At 39.7% G+C, this 17,780-nt stretch overlaps 1 protein-coding gene across 1 annotated transcript in view; it reads left to right on the top strand.

The window, feature by feature from the left end:
• Positions 1-796: 796 nt before the first annotated feature.
• The window catches only part of ube2j1 (ubiquitin-conjugating enzyme E2, J1), a 75,110-nt gene continuing 58,126 nt past the window's right edge, over positions 797-17,780 (top strand). The window contains exon 1 of the mRNA XM_049589582.1: positions 797-1,141. Coding sequence (XP_049445539.1) covers positions 1,111-1,141 — 31 coding nt within the window. The 5' untranslated portion in view covers positions 797-1,110. The remainder of the gene's footprint in view (positions 1,142-17,780) is intronic.

Below are 17,780 nucleotides of genomic sequence, written 5' to 3'. Positions count from 1 at the left end.
TCATTGCAGTCTTATGTCCCACAGGGGATGAAGATGAGTCAGTAAATTAGTAAGTGGTTAATGTTAGTTTTTTAAGAACAGTCACACCTGTTTTAACAAACTTGTTTGAACACATAAAAACAAAGTCTAAAAAACATTCATGATTTTAATTAATATATTATTACTCTATTGTTTAATGGCTACTTCATTTGAGTTATATTATTGACACAAACAAATAAAATATCTGAGTCCAAATAACATGCAAATAAAACCATATATAAGATAATCTCATTAGTATAGACATTAGAAGGTAAAACAGCTAACAACACAGAATCACATCATTCAGTAGAGGCCTGCTGGGGGTCAAGTACTGCAAGATATACTCAAAAATAAAAGTTTACTGCTTGGGACTAGACTTGGAACTTGTCAGTCTGGACTTGGGATTTGACTCGGGACTTCAGTGCAAACACTAGAGATTTACTTGTGACTTGCAAAACTGGGACTTGGTCCCACCTCTGTTTCATACAATATTTCTTTAGCCTATAAAGAAACATATGGTTTTAAATATTGGGTACTTGAACTGATCTGAATCTGAATTTGTGAAATGTAAAATGATTTTACCAAAATTGACACAGTTTCTTACAACATTCAAATCTGTAGGTTCATTTGCTGTCATAGAGAAACTGTCATGCCAAGTTATACCGGTAAAAATAAAGTTTATTGCAATAACACGCCTGCGCTGCCTCACGTGTCCACAGAGGAAGAAGGAATCCAGCCAATGGGAGGCCAGTAGCCATCCACTTCCTGTTTACGTTTCACAAATGACGTCACACGGATAACATTTAACAAACAGTTTCGAAACCGAAACAGCGGATAACTTGAGAAACAACTCTTCACTATTCGTGTGACGGCTGGATTCAAACATCTTCCATCTTACCTACACACGGGAGCACCGGGGAGAGTGGACGACCCACGGTTTCAGCTGTCCTGCTCGTATTTGTTGACCGCTCAGCTAGCCGGGCTGCTAAGTGTAGCTAGCGTTAAGTAGGTAGCTGGGAGCTAGCTTGCGAGTTAGCAAGAGAAACTCAACAACACTTCATCTCTAAAACAGAGTGCTCAGCGTCTGTCAGTATGGAGAATAAATATAACCTCAAGAGTCCAGGTAAGCTCACTTCATTTTGTTGCTTCTCTGTTCTGCAGCTGTTAGCGAGTTTGCTAATATCACCGACACAGTTTAAACCCTCCAATTCACTGCTGACATTTCTTAATTAACGTACAATAACTAGCTAATTGTGAACAAACTCCGTCAGAATAATTCACTATAATGATACGAGCCGAATAATAAATATAAGGAGTCTCTCTCAGTGTTTGTGTTCGCCGTTTTGTGTAAGTGTGAACTCCATATGGAGACACATTGTTTTTGCACTGTTAGTAATAAGAACAAAATCAGATTCATCCAGCTTCTGTATGAATTGCATTGTATTTGCATAACGTTAGCTCTCTTCCTGGGCTGACAGAGTACGTGGTGCTCAGTTGTGTAACGTTACTCTTAGTGTAGGACACGTCTGCATTTGAAGCTAGTCGTGATCATTTATAAACAGTGTTTTACTGGGTTGTATTGAAACACAATAGAAGCCAGGGTTTTGTACACAGAAGATGACCCAGGTGGGGTCAGTGGCGTGATTGTAGTGATTTGCAAGGATGTTTACAGGGAGATCTACAGCAGGTGGGATATTTGCCTCGCAACAAATGAGTCACAGGCAGAATGAAAACTCCATGATTCACAGAAACATCCTGTTTCTTGATTATTACATCAACAGTTATGAAGCCACTGTTGGCCCTTGGTAACGTAATGCATACAGCATGGCAAAAACACTGTTGTGACTTTGCAAGGATGTGGCATGTGGAAGATTTGGCCTAAAGATCAGACTTTATACAATAAAAGTAACTACTTTTGGTTTTATGCTGTTATGTGAGTACTTGGACATTGTTTCACAGCAGTGGGCTATCTCAAAAAGTCAACCTTTATTAATGTCATAAACACAACACATTGGCACCTATTAGGGCTGGGCTATATATCAATACTTGATTGCTATCCTGATAGGTGAATAAATATTATCATTGATTACGGATATCGTAATATCTTGAGTTTTGTCTTTTCCTCGTTGCAAGGGCTGCATTACAGCAAAGCAAGGTTGGATATTAGCACCAGCCACCAGCCAAATGCTGGTATAATATTTCAAGTGGCTGCTAGATTTGCTTCACTCACCAGCCAAAAATAACGGTAATCTTCTGACTGGTTGGTAGATTTTGGAAAACATAAAATAAAACAAATTATGTCACTATCTTATACTTTAAAGAATCCTGGATAATCCTGGTTTGAGAAACCCTATTATCTTACCTGGAGTACTGCAACAGAAACTGTGATACTACAGCATGTAAACACCCCTCTCAAGTTTCTAATGGCTGTATATTATGTGTTCAGGTGTTATGTCAGCATTTCCTTAAAACAAAAGTATTAAGATTAACGATATAATCATGATCTGGTAGTGCAGAAAATACATTTTATTGTCATTGTAGGTGATACAGAAATGACAGAGGGCAGCTGCTAAGAAATCAAAGACACACCTGAATCCACATGATACACTGCAAAATCTATTGTACTAATACTGCTAGAGTCATGTAAGGAGCTGAATAACCAGTTTTCTCAGTGTGAACATCATGTGCTGATATTAAAACCAGGATACCATTAGAGCTAAAAGTATAGGCACTTAATCAATTAAGTCCTATTTAAATGGGACTGCCATTACCTGAGGATGTTTAGTAATCTGTAGTAATTGCACAGGTCATCTGTGATCCTGTTCCCGTGTGAATCTGCCATGTTCGTACTTTGTGAACTAGAAATTCCCCCGCAAGTTATCAACCATGTATCACCAAACATGGAGGTCATGTAATAATATTAGTTCTGTGCGAATCAGCATCTCTGTGATGAGAGGTGGTATTTAGTTTTTTTGTTCCTTTTCTCCGGGCCCCGTTCCTGCCTCATCCCCTGTCAAGAACTGTGAACTATGAAGGCTTCATTGCAATTATAAACCAAGGTTTTGATAGCATTTTGGGTGCAGGAGGCTCATCTTGCTACACAGCTGAGCATCCATTCGCATTTCTAAATGACACGAGGTCCCCTGGTAATACTTGTCCCATGTGAATAGGGCTCAGGTTGATCAACAGAAAAATAATCAGCCACTATTTTGACAATAGATTAATCTTTTTGGCAAAAATAGTGAATCAGTGCTTCACATTCTTCCAGCTAATGGCAGGATCTGCTGCTTCTGTTTGTCAAATAAAATACTAAATGGAATACCTCTGGGTTTTGGACATTTGAAGGCGTCACACTGGGCTCTGTAAAGTTGTGATTAGCATTTTTCCAACTGTTTTTTGACATTTGATAGACCAAATTATTAAACTCATGAAAAAAATCGGCAGATTAAATGATTATGAAAATAATTGTTTGTCGCAATAGATACTAGTGCACAAGAAATCCTGTAATAAATATGCATACGACTTTGTTGTTGACATTTGGACATGTGAATGGTCCGTTTTCAGTGTGTGTGTGTGTGTGTGTGTGTGTGTGTGTGTATGTGTGTGTATGTAAATGTGTCTTTGCATTTGGCCAGCAAGTTGGTGACAAACATGGTGTGCCACACATGTTTGACTGTCCAATTAATTTGTTCTATAAGGTCGAGTGGAGTTTTACGCATGTAGGGTGAAATGTTCCACCAGCATACATGTGCAGGAGCTACCAGACTGTGTGTGTTTTATGACACAGACTGAAACTGAGAGGTTCAATGATCAGCTGACACAAAAATACAGAAAAAATGTCCAGATAACATAGTGAAAGCATTGAGTTCATGCCACGTATCACAAAGTCCTCACTATTTACTCTACGGGTGTACAGCTTTTGCTCCAAGGACAGGCACACTCATATACATGTACACAAACACACATCACACATGCAGGTGCTCAGTACTGAGAGGCATACACAATTTGCTTAGAGCCATTGAGTTGGAACTGTTGTGTTCAGTTTTAGTTTCAATACTCAGTTTCAGAATGACGGAGTTTCTGTTTAATGTACATGTTAAGCAACTGCGGAACAGTTCCTCACTGACCATAAAACAGTCAAATAATACTCAACAGAATGAGTGAAGTAGTAACACTTACATACACACACATATATAAGATGTAATATTAAATATTATGGCTGCAACTAATGATAGGACCCTTTTTGATCTGATATTTTATTTATATCAATGAATCACTTAGTCCATATAATGTCAAAAAAATGTGAAGAGTGGCCACCACAATAAACCAGAACCCCAAAGTGACATCTTCAGATAGATTGTTAATGTGTCTAAAATCTAAAGACAAAGAAAAGTGGCAGATACACACATTTCAAAACACTGAACCAGTGAATTTTAATCTTTTTTTAAAAACTATTTGAATAATTGATCAATCATCAAAAAAGTTGCTGATATCTTTTGAGTTGATTATTAATTTGTTTCAGCTCTATTAAATATCTCAGTGACTTAGATAGCCTCATAAATAAAAATACAGCCGTAATGATGCTGTAGTGAAGTGGCCTCAGTGGGTTTAGGGAAGTGGAAGTTTGAAGAGATCGTTCCTCTTCCTTTTTACTACTACCTGCTTCCCAACATTACCAGTGGTTTGTGTGTTGAATCATTACTTACAGTCCAGTGATTGGGTTAGTGTATTAATGTATTTGTCAAGTTACACAAATAACAACATGTTTAAGTTGAGTAGTTTGTATTTATAGTAGCAGTGTTTCCCACAGAAACAGAATCTATGTGTGGTGGTAGCTGATGTCACAGGGATGGGGGGTGTCAGCAAATTTTATGTTTTTTTTTTTTGTTTTTGTTTTTTTGTGCCCCGCTGTAACATTCTGCATCCCCTGCCTAAATTTGGAGGTTTTAGCTGGTCCATGAAGGCAGAACTCTTTGTTAGTTTATTTTATCGCAGCAGCACTTTGTGGAGTTTAAGTTGCAGGGTTGATATTTGAGTTGTAGATCTGATTATAGCTGATCAGATCAGATTGATGAACGGGAGGAGCAGCTGCTGCAGAGGTGAGTGAAAGCAAACGTTCAGAACCAGCACAAGAAACGGTTCATATTCACTTTCACTGCCCCTGATGTTCTGCTACTCCTTCTGTGCCCAGACTACGCTCTTAGTTTCCAGAGTGTGGTGCAATGAATAACCAAACAGTATCAACAGCACTAATGACATACTCCAGCTCCAAAAATAGAAAATAGGTAGCCCTTTTTATGCTGCCTGTTTATGGGTGGGATATTACGCCTTTGTTCTGCTTTGCTATTCTGTATAGAAGGTATGATTGTGGAATGGGGTGACAGAGTTGCCTTGCCTCTAAGCGGGGAGCGTAATGGCACCAAAACCAGGTCTATAAAGAAGGGACGGCCAGCAGGACTGGATCATGGGCAGCACAGGTGTGATGTTTTGATGCCTTGTTATGTGTGCGACGCACTGCGGGAGATTTTAAAAGTAGAAAGTGAGAAAGTAGAAAGTGACCAGACACTGTCAAGTTAAGTGAGGAAGGTTAAAACTGTTCTGTGGTAGAAGACATTCTGTTAAACTAAGCTGGCACCCTCATGGTTATGCATGTGTGCCTTTAGGTAAATTGTGATAGTCAGTAACAGAGTTATCTTATATAAATGTTTGTTTGTCGTTCTGTATGCCTTGAAAGCTTTGTATTTGTCCAGCTCATCCTATGGTAGCCTGAACAGATGGAAGGTTCCACTGAAGTGAGGCCAAGAAGGACCAGACACTGGTCTATTGGTAATAGGAGTGTCTGCCCCACTTTTCGTCAATATCAAGTGATCTTTTTTTCATTTTCCATGTTCATTTTTGCCTGTTTCACTTGTGTCAAGGCCACCTTCTTTTGCAAGTGCTCCTGCCGACCTATCTACTTCCTCAGCAGTGCTTTATATAGGGTGGAGGTGCTACATTGGATTGCAAATACTTTTTCTTTTTTGTTAAAAAAAGCTTATTTCTTTCTTTTATCTTAAATTTAAAGTTTTAGTGAGGTGTTCAAGGAGAGTTTGTAAGACTATCTGCTATCTGCTATGTTTTTCAGATGAGGGAATAGGATTAGAAATATCAAGGCTCAGTGCTCTTGTGAAATACATACATTTAGTCTTTTTGGAGGTAAGAACAAGTGTCAAATCAGTAAGAGAGGGAGGAGGTCAGCAAAAGCAGACTGTAACCTGGAGCCTGCCTGGGCCTGTATTTACCACACTTCTTAACAGTTACACTGAAGAGTGCTCTCAAGAGCCAATGTAACAGTAAAAAAAAAGAAAAAGAAAAAGAAAGAAAGAGTCAGAGCCTGGTTTTCCAAACGCATATAGATGCAAGTAAAATTCTGCTACCACTAAAACAATAATGATGAAGAATGGAAAAAGTGTTACAACATCCTATTACATTTGTGTTTGGAGATAACAGCGATCTGTTAACATAAGCTAAGTTCACACTACATGACTTTCAAAGTCACCAGATGGTTGTTATGTTCACATTAGGATTGGGTATGAGTACCTGAGTACTTAGACTTTTACTTAACTTTAGACATCACTATTTGTTCAACATATCCACCTTATTTTCAAACACGGAAGTAAATAGTGATCAACTTCCGTTTTTTTTTTGTGCGTGACTTCCGGTCAGCCGCTTTCCCTCATGCTTTCCCTTACCGGAGCTAACGGTGCAAGCTAATTTTTTTTCAATTTTCAGTTGTTTATGTTAGTCAATCAGTTAGTTAGTTAGTTAGTCTGTGTATTTTGTATAACGTTAGATAACTGTGCCCACGTTTACGTTATAACGGAAATTTATTCCCTCTAAATGCGAATAAATCGCACGTCAATCATAAACTATGAACCAAAAAAGCACAATCTATCCCGAGTGAGACAAACTGCTTGATCCCCGTCTCCAGTGTACCAGCAGAGAACCTGCAGAACCGAATCAGCGAAAAAACACACCTGGCTAAGCCTCTCTACCTGAGCAGCTGAAGCTGCGGCTCGCACCCTCGACACACAGACGGTGCTTCTGCATGCCAGCCAAACGTGTGTGCAACTGTGAGAAATAAATATGTGAGGTGTACGCTGCTTTTCTATCTTTTTTTACCCTTTCTTTCTTTCTTTCTTTCTTTCTTTCGGCGACATACACTCCTAACACAGGACGGGTTGTTTTAATTGACAGAGTTGATCATTAAGCCATAGTGTTGCGCGGATCGGCTCTGATAGCACCTGAATCAGCATGTACGCATCAACCATCCAGCCGTTACAACATGATTGAGCTAGCAAAGCAGTTTTGTGTTGCTATGTGTGGTATTTATTCAGTTTTGGGAAATCACGATGTCTAGAAAGCATCAGTGGCTGCAGCTGACAGGGACAGCTAATGTTAACACTAGCAGCAAAGCTAACATCAACATAACAGCTAACGTTAACACTAGCAGCAAAGCTAACATCAGGATCGTCATCCCTTAAAAGCCTCCCGTTGTCGGATACGACATGAAACTACTCCAGTTAGCTCAATCATGTTGTAACTAAGACATCCGCTAGAGAAAATATTTTTTTTCACAGGCCACTTTGTGAGTTTAGTGAGTTATTACACGGCTAACAGCTAACGGTTAGCCCAGCTAATCTACGATAACCATGTTATTAATTACACACAGAGAAAATACTAATGTTTGTTCAGTCATTGTGTTTATAAGTTAGACATTACAAACATCAGATTAGTCTAAACGGTGATATAGTGACGTGAAAAATGTGATATATACATATATATAGCTAAACTCAGCAAGGTAAACAACAAGGCGATTCCCATTTACACAGTAGTACGAGTGCTGGACCGGAAGTGTCGCACAAAAAAACGGAAGCTGGCAGCGTTCTGTTTTGCCTCCGTGTTTCCTTGAAAAATAAGGTGGATAGAGTACTCGCCGCTGCCCCTCCCACATGTGAACATGACTTTTGTATACATTTTATAGTGTTTAAAATGGGTGAAATCTTATTACATTGTAAAGCTGTACATCGTACATCACTTCGCTCAGCGCCAGAGTCGAACCCTTTAGGTATCAGTGAGAGTTTGTTGAGGCCATTTAACAGCTCGGTGTTGTGTGCCACTGCTGCTGTATTAGCTTGTGCTAACCAGGCAAATGTTTAACTGACCGGCAGGACATCTGTCAGAGACGGTTCTTAAGTCCTGTGTCTAGCCTAACAAAAAGTTTGCTGATTTTAACCTTTAATTTATGGTATAATTGAATTGAATCAAATTAATTGAAGCCTGGTTGTTCAAGAAATTAATTTCACAATACAGAAGTTGCTTAACACACTCCTTGGAAAGCACCACAGAGCCACCTGTCTCCATCCATCTGCAACTTGTGCCTTGTGCTCTCATTGGCTGCAGCTCACAGACAGAGTACCAACAGGTTCAGAAATTTAGCACGCTAGATATCTAGCTTGTGCAAGCCTCGATCGCTTGGTTCTTGTCTTTGAACAGTTCACACATAGTGCTCGAGCACTGATTTTTGAGTGCCAAGCCAACTCATTTTTGCCTCTGATCTGGGGTTTTTGTTGGCTTGCAGAAAATGAGGGCTAAACTCGTGTAGTGACACCTGGACAATAGGCTCAAATATACAAAGTGCTTCTGATAATGTATTTTTCATAAAGACCATTGCTAGTCCAGTCATTTCAGGATATGTCTTAGATGGTGCGCTCTTACCTCTGTGACCCTCAGATTGATCTACAAGTGTGTCGTACAACGTTGGTAATTTTGATCCCACTATAGCTTATGTGAAAATAAAAACTTGCAAAATAATAATTGCAACAGTACACCAGATGGCTTATATAACTCCTTTTTCACTGACCTCTTGTCACATTGTGGCAGAAAGGTTTCTGCCTGGACACCTTCAGTTAGCCTGCAGGGAAACACTTGTCAGCATTCCTTCCTTAAACCATGGATATGTGTAGCAGGAAATGTAGCTTGAAGCTGTTAGCACCTATGTGGTCCATTTAGCAATACTTGGAACGTTAACAGCCTAAAGTAAAAAAACAGACAAAACAAAAAAACAGACCGGAGTAGGAAATTTTCTTAATTATTGTACACTGATGCTGCACCCTTAGCAGAAAATCTTAAGTTTGCCAGCTGTTTGCATTTTGAGTTGTGGCTGGCCTTTTTTGTCTGTGCTGATCCCTGATGATCAAATCAAAACTTATATTTTTGATTTTAATGGCTGCTGTTAATGAACTGTGGAGTGTGTAAAATTTACTATATACCCCAGCCCTTTCTTACTGTACCTCATCGTATCGACCGTTTCCTCTAAATGCAGAAACTGACTGAAAGAGTGGGATTAGCTCTCTTCTGTACTCCTGGCTTTTTGTGGTGCGGTGGAAGCAGCAAGTAATAAACATGCTCAAAGTTTGGAGGAGTCTTTTCCCTCCCTTTCCTGCACTCTGTGCCTTTCACATCTTTGGAGTTGGCTTGTTATTATGCAATAGTGTCTCCTCTCTCCCCTCTGGCCCAACTCTGAATCATTCCCAGTGGCAAACACTCAAAATATATGTTACATAAGATGATTTGGCGTACAAGGATTATCAGCCTATCGCCTTGGGCCAGTGACCGGACCTCTGCGAACCCAACAGAGGCCAGAGGCAAAGGCCTGGGAAAGGGCTTTTCCTTGTCATCTCTGCTTACTGTTACCGGAAGGAAGAGCCAAAAATGGGCATGGGATATGGAGCACTGGAGTGCCTGTCACAGTGCATCCAGGCACTGGCAGGAACTGTGGTATTAAGAGGATGCTGTGCTAAGACCAGGAATGCCTCTCCCTTCCCTGCCCTCTTCCAGCACAGCATCCCTAGGAATTACAGTACAATCATAATGGACAAATGTGCAATGCACAATCTGCGTCTCATGCCAATACAGGAAGTACTGTGCTCTTTATATAAAGAAAGTAAGGATGTGGAGGTGTGGGGAGTGGATGGACTACAAGTTCTTTTAAGCACCAAGGGTTTGAAAGTTATGTTGGCCTTACACCACAAGGTTTTTCAAGTGATTTTACTGTTGCAGACAAATTTCAGTGTTGAGATAAAATCATTAGAACTTTATCTCAGTAGGTGTGCACTCCTGAGAAATTGATCTTTGTTGTAAGGTGATCATAAAACTCTGAACTGAACTGTCTAAAGTCAGTCTTTTTCTTGTCTTGACGTTTTTAATATTATCATAAGTTTTTAGTCTTGGTTCCTGCAGATACTAGAGTTCAATGACATAAACATTGTCAACAACCAATAGCTGCACTCTTCCAAAGCACCAAATAGGAAGCAGCATACAGGGCAGTCAGTTTGAAGGGGACTGCAGGGAAGCACAAGAATGTGAACAAGTCTTGGTTCTCCTGTAATGAGGAAAAGCAGAAGAAATTGGTGAAGATGTAGAGTGAACAAGGGTAGATGTTTAATTAATTTTATAAATGCTTCATCTCCTATTCCCATGGTCTCCTCCTGCTGAAATAGCACAGCTACTCAGCAGAGCAAATTCAGGCAAGAAAATCCAAATTGTAAGTGTACAAAAAAACATCAATATAATCATTATAGATTATACTGATGCCAAACTGACGAGGATACTGTTGACATGTGATGCCTTTCCTCTTGTGTTTCTAGAGTTAGGTGTTTTTGCAAATAGGTAAGGAATTTTTGATATGTCATATTTCTTAAAGGGAGTTTGGTGTAATATTTTCCACCAGGAGCAAGATGGGAAATAATCTTGAAAGGAATCTAGTTGTAGTCTTACAAATAGTGACCTTGCAAGAGCCCCAGTCTTTGTAAAAGTCTTTCTAACGTCTTCTTGTGTATGGTAGGCATTACTTGTGAGACGGGACGCAGCCACAAAAGGGCACAGCCACTCATGTAGGATTACTGCTCTGAACAGATTCTGTAAATATCTCACCTGAGCTGCTGTGGCTAGAGCCCTGCTGCAGAGACACTGCCCTCTGTTTTCTACAGGACAGGTTCGGGAGGATGGAGGCACTGCTTGTCCTCATCACATTACCAGTTGGAAGTTTGCCCAAATCATAAAAAACTGTGCCCTTATTCTGACCTCTTCTCCAGTGTATGGATACATGTTTTTCTTGTTTTTGCCGAGAAGCCCAAACTGAAATGCGTAACAATGTAGCACTGGTGGAGTCTGTTTTCTTACTTTTCACTACAGTGTTGCTTATGAGACATAATGTCAGACTTCTTGTAGTCATTTATCAAGGATATATTAATGATCCATATCATCCATGCACCGTTTAAAACATCCCCACAAGAAGTACTACAAAATGTCTATTTTTTAAAGATAAACTTAACTTATTGCTTTCAGGGTTTTTGTGTGTGTGTGTGTGTGTGTGTGTGTTTTTCGTCTGTTTCATATCTTGTTTCATCGTATATGCTCACCTCGATCAGCTTTGTTGTCCCTTTTTGAAGCTGTCCATTGTGTGCATGTACATTTAGAGAAACAAAAATTCCCAGCATATGCACACATACTTGGCCAGTAAAGCTGATTTCTGTCATGCCCTACTCCTGCCATTAAGTTATAATCATGTATTGTGAAAGACATGCAAGAAAAAATGCTATGTTAGTATCAGTGGTAACTTTACAAATTATCTTCTGCTGCAAATGTATACTGCAGAACAGAAAGTCATTTGTTTCCTGCTGTGACATGTAGTGATAATTAAGGCAGTATTTTGCATAGGAGTTGTTGTGGCGACTCATCTGAATTAACATAGCTCAAATTATATAAGTTAAGGCATTGTGTTTTGCACTATTGTTGTGACAGTACCATAATTCATAACTGTTGATACAATCCTAGTATTAAAAAATGATACTTAGTACCTCTTTCAATACCACGGCAAAAAAATCCCAGATTCAATGTTTGTTTTTTTTCTTTGATCAATGATCTGCACACAGTGCTGGTACAGAAAAAGACACTGAATACACACCAATATGTTTGTGACTTCAACACATGTAGTGTAGCAATTTGCATTTATTGTGCAAATTAAGAAAAAGCATGTTGGACGATTCTGATAGTTCATTTTAAAGCCAATGTTGGTCGATGCTGATGACGTACTGATATTCATCCCTGATTTTATGGGTTTAAATAAGTGGTATGGAAAAAGTATAAAAGTATCAATACTTTTTTCCCAGTCCTCTTTTACCCTCTGTGAAACAATCAAGGACAGCTTCATTATACATGCTAGAGCAAACCACAGGGCCAATCCATCTAAGAACAATGTCTTCAAAGCTGGACGATGCTGTAACAAGCCAGCATTGACAACAAAGGATGTGTCTACATGATTGATTATTCAATCAAGGGCTGCATAACCTTATTCCCTAACTATTAGGATGATACCAACTGCAACTACTTTATCAGATGCCAAGTACACTTCAGTGAAGGTAACTCTCCTGAGAGGCCTGAGTTCTTGACATGGTGGAAAGCACACATTTGTATTGTGCTCACACCTGTTTGATTAATATTCAGCTATTAAGTGAAAAATATGGTCATCAATATCCCCCCCTTCCCCGACCCTCACACACAAACAGGAGCAAAAGTTAAGACACTTTTTCTCTCTGGAGACGAACGAGTCACACAGCCAGACAGAAGCCTCACTGACACAGCAGCCATGCTGTGCTCTGACTAAAATAGGACACTTGTAAAATGGCCAGCTGAAACAAAGTTTTGAAAATGACACATTGTGGGGACTTCAAACTGAATTTGTTCTAAAAAGTCACTGTAGCAGATAATTGTAATTGATTTTTCTGGTATTTGATGATTGATGTCAGTTTTGGACCCAATATAATGCTTCTTCTTCCAAAGGATAATTCCAGTTTTTTTACAACTTGGGTCTTGTAGTCGTAGTTTTGGCTGTCGTTTCTATGGTTATGATAACATTGTGTGCAGACTAATTGTAAGAACCACTGGCAGGAAATAAATCAGCACCCCTGCTGTCCTCCAAGAATGAAAAATAATCACACTTTGCTTGATTTGGGAGTGATGAGTGCAGCTAACTCCCAGGACTGTGTAAGCAGTTGGTACGTGCTGATGACTACTGCAACATAATCACTGTGAAAATCCCATCAAGTTGTTGTCTGGCTGCTGTCTGGTTTAGCTTGATAAATGACAGTCCCCCTTCTTTGGGTGCAAATCTACAGTCAATGCCAAAGATGAGTTTGAGGTCATTTAGAAACAGTGTCTCCATTACATAGTTTGGTTTCTCAGAGAGCACTGACATGCACATATTTTTCAACAGTAAAATGTCCTACCTATTAAACTTGGTCACAGTTCTTTAAAGGTCCAGTGTTTTGAGTTTAGGGGGTTATATTAGGAGAAATGGAAATATAATATTCATAACTATGTTTTCATTAGTGTATTATCACCTGAAAATGAGAATCATTGTGTTTTGCCACCTTAGAATTTGATTTGATTTATACTTGATTTGATTTTGCTTTATTGTTAGAAAAAAATCTGAAATTTGGTCTCACGTCCCAGGACTTCAACTGTTTCACACAAATTCAAAACAACATTTCACCAAACAACAAAACCATACACCAAATGCCACAAATCACATCAGACAAAAAAGTGGATGCAGTGCAACATTTTAATCATTCCCTATTATCTTCAGTGTTTCACCCAGGTACATCAAGGCTACTTAGAAGTCATATGATGTGATAAGTTGACAGACTGAGGAAGAAACGTGTTCCTGCACCTGTTCAATAGAGCCAGGGACACTACATTTCTTGTGTGATGACAAAAGCCGATATTCTCCAAATAAAGTTTGAGAGGTGTCGGATACCTGCCAGAGACGACACACTTTTAAAGCTACTCTTACCTTTCTTGCATTTCACACAGCACTTAAAAAAATTTGAACATCCACAACTCTGCCTCCATCCAAAGTCCCATCCCCCTCCTCCTGCAACTCCACCTCCCTCCAAAGGCCTACTCCCCCCTCCTCCATTATGACCTCATTACGTCTATGATAGACATAGGCGTTGGCAAGGTAACTTTAGATACATGGAAGAGGAGAGCGAGTGTAACGTTAAAACCAAGACAGTCAAAAGCAACCCCAGAGTTTTAAAAGGGGGGAGAGATGTTACGGGAGCGGTTACGTCAGTTGGAGGCCTCCACATGGGAAAGACAGACAGGATGCTTGGCCAGTGATTGGTCAGAGTTTTCTTAGAACCATAAGAGAATGGTATAATTATGAGTTTGTATTGCTGGTGGAATTCACTTTCATTTTAGTGTGCCATCAGCTTTTTTATAGCATTTTAACATAAACAAAGAAAAGTGTAACATTTCCAGAAAGCTAAGTGTTGCTTTAATAAACGAATGACTGAACAAATGAATAAGAATGAGCCCTTTATATCTACTTACGGAGCGAGTCCTCTTTCACAGAGTTTGCCATGTTGTTTTTACAGTGGCTCAGAATGGACAAACCACCGTAAGCCACCATAATTCTACTACATGCTTGTTTGTTGTAATCCACAACATCACTGGTAGATGCCAGATTCACGTGTGGTCTGTCCTATCTAATAAAGGCATAAATAGACAATTTTTTAAAAACTTTTTTTAAACTCACAAATACCAATATCGGTATCTGTCTCAGAAATCCATATTCAACAGGGCTCTACTTTTGTGAACACACTATTCTCATAACTACCAAAACTACAGAAGTTAATAGTAATTGTCCTTCAGGATATGTTAATAAATATATAGTGTACTATGAAGATGAATGGCTGGGTGGAAAGACTGATGGACAGGTAACTTGCACATGGTTGGACATCAGATATTGAGTTTTGAGATTTGGTTTTGACACCAGGATATCTTGTCCATGACCCAAGGTGTCCCAGGCTGTGTGTGAGCTGCCACTGGCCCTGCCATCAAAGCTTAAACTGCCTGCAGCCATCCCAGAAGATACTGGTTGATGAGGCTCTGAGCAGACGCTTTAAAGTGGTTCATCTCTCATTCTGAAGTGCCTGTCCAGCCCTGATAGCCTATCACACCTCTGAGGGTTCCTGATTCCACTCTGCAGGGCATTGATGGATTCCCCAAGTGGAAAATCATGACTAACTAGTGGCCTGGAAGATTGAAAGTTTTAACCTGAATAGCTTTTAGCTATAGCTCTCTCAGTCTCACCATTCCTCCTCACTGCCCCACATAAAAGTTTCATTCTTTGTGACCTATGCCACCAGTATTTTCTAGAATGTTGGGTTTAGTAAAACTTTCTTAAAGAAAATATACCACTTACTTTTGTGTTAGCAAGTAATAAAAAAAATACAGTATTCAGTAGGGCTGTCCTCAAATATTCGGATATTCGAATATTCGTTTCTATGGGTAGGTATTCGTTATGAAAATTTGGTATTCGATATTCGTTTTTTATTTACTTTTTTTTTTTTTAATTTTTTAACATTTTTTTGGTGCTAAATGTAGTCTTAGACTGTTGTTGGTAAATGTAGGTTATCAATAAAAATCAAAACTTTTAAATGGCATTGTTAAAAATGTGAAAATATAGTATAGCCAACTGAGCTTGTGCGCACGGCATGCTTGAGCGCAAGCCAAGTTTTACCACTTTATGACTATTCTCTCTAACTTGTAGCTGTTTTTTCGTTATCTTTTGAATTTAATATGAATTATGGAACAATTTTTGTCAACGTTTGTTTCCCCCATTTTGTACAATAAATTATTTTTTCAAGTTTCAACAAGTTTATTTTGGAGTGCGTGGCACAAGTGTGTTTTGAAAACGACCACGGACTGTCACCTGCTCAACGCATCAGTACCTTCGGATGCCATGACAGTAATAGCCAATAATGTCAAATATCATTTACAGACCGATTTAACACACGATCACTGGTGCCCGAACCGCAGGTCCATTTGCGGGTCTGTCGACCCGCGCATCACTACTCAGCTCAGTCTATAAGGCTGTACACAACAGTAAGGCTATGGACATTGTATTGTATTCAGGCCAGCAGAACCAGCAGTGCATCGGCTCTACAGTGCACGGCACTGCTGATTAACCATTTTATTGCAGCACAGAGTGAAACTCAAAAGAAAGCATAGAATAATGTACTGAAGGAGACTGTTGTGCCTTCACATTTTTTTTGTGGTTTGAGAGCAAAGATCTGGTCACCGCTGTGCAAAACTCCGCAATACAATTAGGTCCGAAAAAACCCCGGAGTTCGCCTCCACCCTTTTGTTTAGACAAAAGGTGGAAGTCCTCCGAAGCACCCCGATGCTTGGAAGCCAGCTGGGGAACTCTGATGCTGTCAGTGGAGCTCCACAGAGCCTCTGGGTTCAACTTCAGACACAAGGTGGAAGCACTTCAAAGCCATGGAGCTCTGCGGCCACTCTGTCGGCTTCCCAGCAAGCGGAAATTATAGCTGATCTGTCGCGATAGTTTCGGCAACTGGTCTGTTTGTCTTTTCTGTATTATTTTGGTAATACCATAGTATCACACACACACACATGCACACACACATACAGATAGATGGACAGAGACAAAAGATTAGCTATATGTGTGATAAGAAAAGAGCAGAGAAACAGAAGCTTGTTAAAAAATGAAATTAGAGAAAGTAAAGTACTGTAAGAAAAAGGTACCGTTGGGTGCTGGTACCGAATTCCAGGTACTGAAATTGGCACCGGTATTGGTTTAATGTGAACGGCACCCAACCCTAGTAACATGCCAGCACCATATACTTGGGTGTTTGTAATTATTTCACATATTTCTGTGAGATTGGGTTTCACACAGGATCAGATAAACAGCATATGTTCATACAGTATGGAGAAAGAGAAATGTAGAAAGCAAGATGGTAGTTTAGAACTGCTCACAGTGAGGCTCTGGAGTCAGTCTTTTCCACTCTGTCAGTCCTCCTCCACACAGCTCTAATGTGCAGCTGCTGCTGCTGTGGAAATGAGGCCCAGCACTACTAACTTGCGCCAAGGCCTGCTGGGTAGTTGTTGAAGAGACTGCTACTTTCTGTGCTGTCAGGACAACTTAGGCCAGTCATTCGGCTTTTTATATCGACATCACAATTTCTGAGAGTGTGATCATCAAATTGCAAGAGCGGCAATTTAATCATACTTGATTAAGAATGTCTTAACAACTTGTAGGCAGAAGCTTGAGTTGGAAACTGTCAGCAGATTGTAGAGAAGGGAATTCTTTGAATTATTGGGATATTATGCCTTTCTGCTTGTGTCAGTACTATTTTGTGAAGAATACTAACAAAGTGCAGGGCTGTCCTCAAGAATTTGGTTGTAGTCACCTCTCTGTCTGATCACAACCGATGCCAACAACACTGATACAATCCCTGCTGGTCAGGATCTAATTTTAAACTTCCTCCAATCTGATTCTGTCAGGTAAAATGTGTGTCCATCTGATTATCAAACTTCAACCCGGTGTGTGACAGGCATGGTAGGGATTAGTTCTTTCTCCCACATGCTCACTTGGCTGTGACTGATGGAGCTGTTTGTTTCTGCTTCTTCCAACGTGTAAAACAATGCAACCTGCTGCTCTGATTAATTACCACAGAGTAAACGCACAGTGTGATTGATCAATCATTATCACCTACACAACTCAATCAGACACACCCGGACACCCCCAGGAGCGGTGTGTTCGCTATGTTCTGCAAGCTCTGTTAGCTTTTTTGTCTATTACACAGCATGTCAAGAAAGGTAATATTTCTACAGATATTTTAAAAAGAAAA

This window comes from Epinephelus fuscoguttatus, linkage group LG11, assembly GCF_011397635.1.
Source record: "Epinephelus fuscoguttatus linkage group LG11, E.fuscoguttatus.final_Chr_v1".
In the NCBI taxonomy this organism is placed as follows: Eukaryota; Metazoa; Chordata; class Actinopteri; order Perciformes; family Serranidae; genus Epinephelus; species Epinephelus fuscoguttatus.
Note: the sequence above shows the minus strand (reverse complement) of the source record. Positions and strands in the feature narration are given on the sequence as shown.